The 1621-nt window shown below is 42.1% G+C and overlaps 1 protein-coding gene across 1 annotated transcript; it reads left to right on the top strand.

Moving 5' to 3' along the window:
- The first annotated feature begins 6 nt into the window (after window positions 1-6).
- On the top strand, window positions 7-1615 carry LOC121918662 (histone-lysine N-methyltransferase PRDM9-like). Its single transcript, XM_042444679.1, has one exon. It carries the CDS (start codon window positions 53-55, stop codon window positions 1013-1015), a length of 963 nt encoding a protein of 320 aa, XP_042300613.1. The 5' UTR covers window positions 7-52; the 3' UTR covers window positions 1016-1615.
- The last annotated feature ends 6 nt before the right edge of the window (window positions 1616-1621 follow it).

A 1621-nucleotide genomic window follows, 5' to 3' on the forward strand; every position in this document is an offset into this window, starting at 1 on the left:
ACCATACAAATGCCAGCAGTGTGGGAAAGGTTTTGTTCAGAAGTCACATCTTATGTCCCATCAGAGAGTCCACACACAAGAGAAACCGTACAAATGCCAGGAGTGTGGGAAAGAGTTTGCTGACAAGTCAGTCTTTGTGAATCATCAAAGAGTCCACACAGGAGAGAAGCCATACACATGCCAGCAGTGTGGAAAAGGTTTTGCTCAGAAGTCAATTCTTGCATCCCATCAGAGAGTCCACACGAGAGAAAAACCGTACACATGCCAGCAGTGTGGGAAAAGTTTTGCTCATCAGACAGGTCTGGTGATGCACAAGAGAGTCCACACAGGAGAGAAGCCATACACATGCCAGAAGTGTGGAAAAGGTTTTGCTCAGAAGTCAACTCTCGTGAGGCATCAGAGAGTCCACACAGTAGAGAAACCATACACATGCCAGCAGTGTGGAAAAGGTTTTGCTAAGAAATCATTTCTTGTAGTCCATCAGAGAGTGCACACAGGCAAGAAACCATACACATGCCAGGAGTGTGGAAAAGGTTTTGCTGATAAGTCAGGTCTTGTGAAGCATCAGAGAATCCACAAAGGAGAGAAGCCATACAAATGCCAGCATTGTGGGAAATGTTTTGTCTACAAGTCAGTTCTTGTGATTCATCAGAGAATCCACACAGGAGAGAAACCGTACAAATGCCAGCAGTGTGAGAAAGGTTATGCTCAGAAGTCATGTCTTGTGTCCCATCAGAGAGTCCACACAGGAGAACAGCCGTACAAATGCCAGAAGTGTGGGAAAGGTTTTTCTCAGAATTCACATCTTGTGAGGCACCAGATAACCCACACAGGAGAGAAGCCATACACATGTAAGGAGTGTGGGAAAAGTTTTGCTCAGAAGTCAAATCTTGTGATCCATCAGAGAGTCCACACAGGAGAGAAACCATACACATGCCACCAGTGTGGGAAAGGTTTTGGTCATCAGTCAGTTCTTGTGAGGCACCAGAGAGTCCACACAGGAGAGAGACAATAAAAATGCGAGGAGTGTGAGAAATGCTTTCCTCAAACTTGGCATCCTTTGAATCCTCAAAGAGTTCACAGAAGAGCAAAATCATTCAGTTGTTATAGCTGAAATATTTTCTTCAAAATTCACACCTTTCGAATATGAGGGAGTCCACACAGGAGACAAACTAAAGGGACCATAGGACTGTAGGAAACATTTTTATGAAATTTCATGCCTTTTCACATTAAAGAGAAACTATAGAAATACCAGCATTATGGAAAACATTTGGTTGGAGGACAGCCTTAATAATAATAATAACAACAACAACAACAACAACAATAATACTGTATTTATAGCCTGCTTTTCCAAAAGAGATCAAAGCGGGTTACAACAAGAGTACAAAACTATGTACAATTTACAACAGTATCCACATCATAAAAACACACGAAACTACACCAATTTTAAAACACGATTTAAAAACACAATAAAAAAATTGCAAACATTAAAAACCACAACTAAAACTAGCTTAAAAGTGCCAGTGTAATGGGGGGAGAACAGATGTCACAACGCATGGGGGAAAGCTTGTTGGAAGAGGTAGGTCTTCAGCTTCTTCCTAAACAGGTCAAGGGAGGTGGC

Source organism: Sceloporus undulatus, unplaced genomic scaffold (assembly GCF_019175285.1).
Source record: "Sceloporus undulatus isolate JIND9_A2432 ecotype Alabama unplaced genomic scaffold, SceUnd_v1.1 scaffold_22113, whole genome shotgun sequence".
Classification (NCBI taxonomy): domain Eukaryota; kingdom Metazoa; phylum Chordata; class Lepidosauria; order Squamata; family Phrynosomatidae; genus Sceloporus; species Sceloporus undulatus.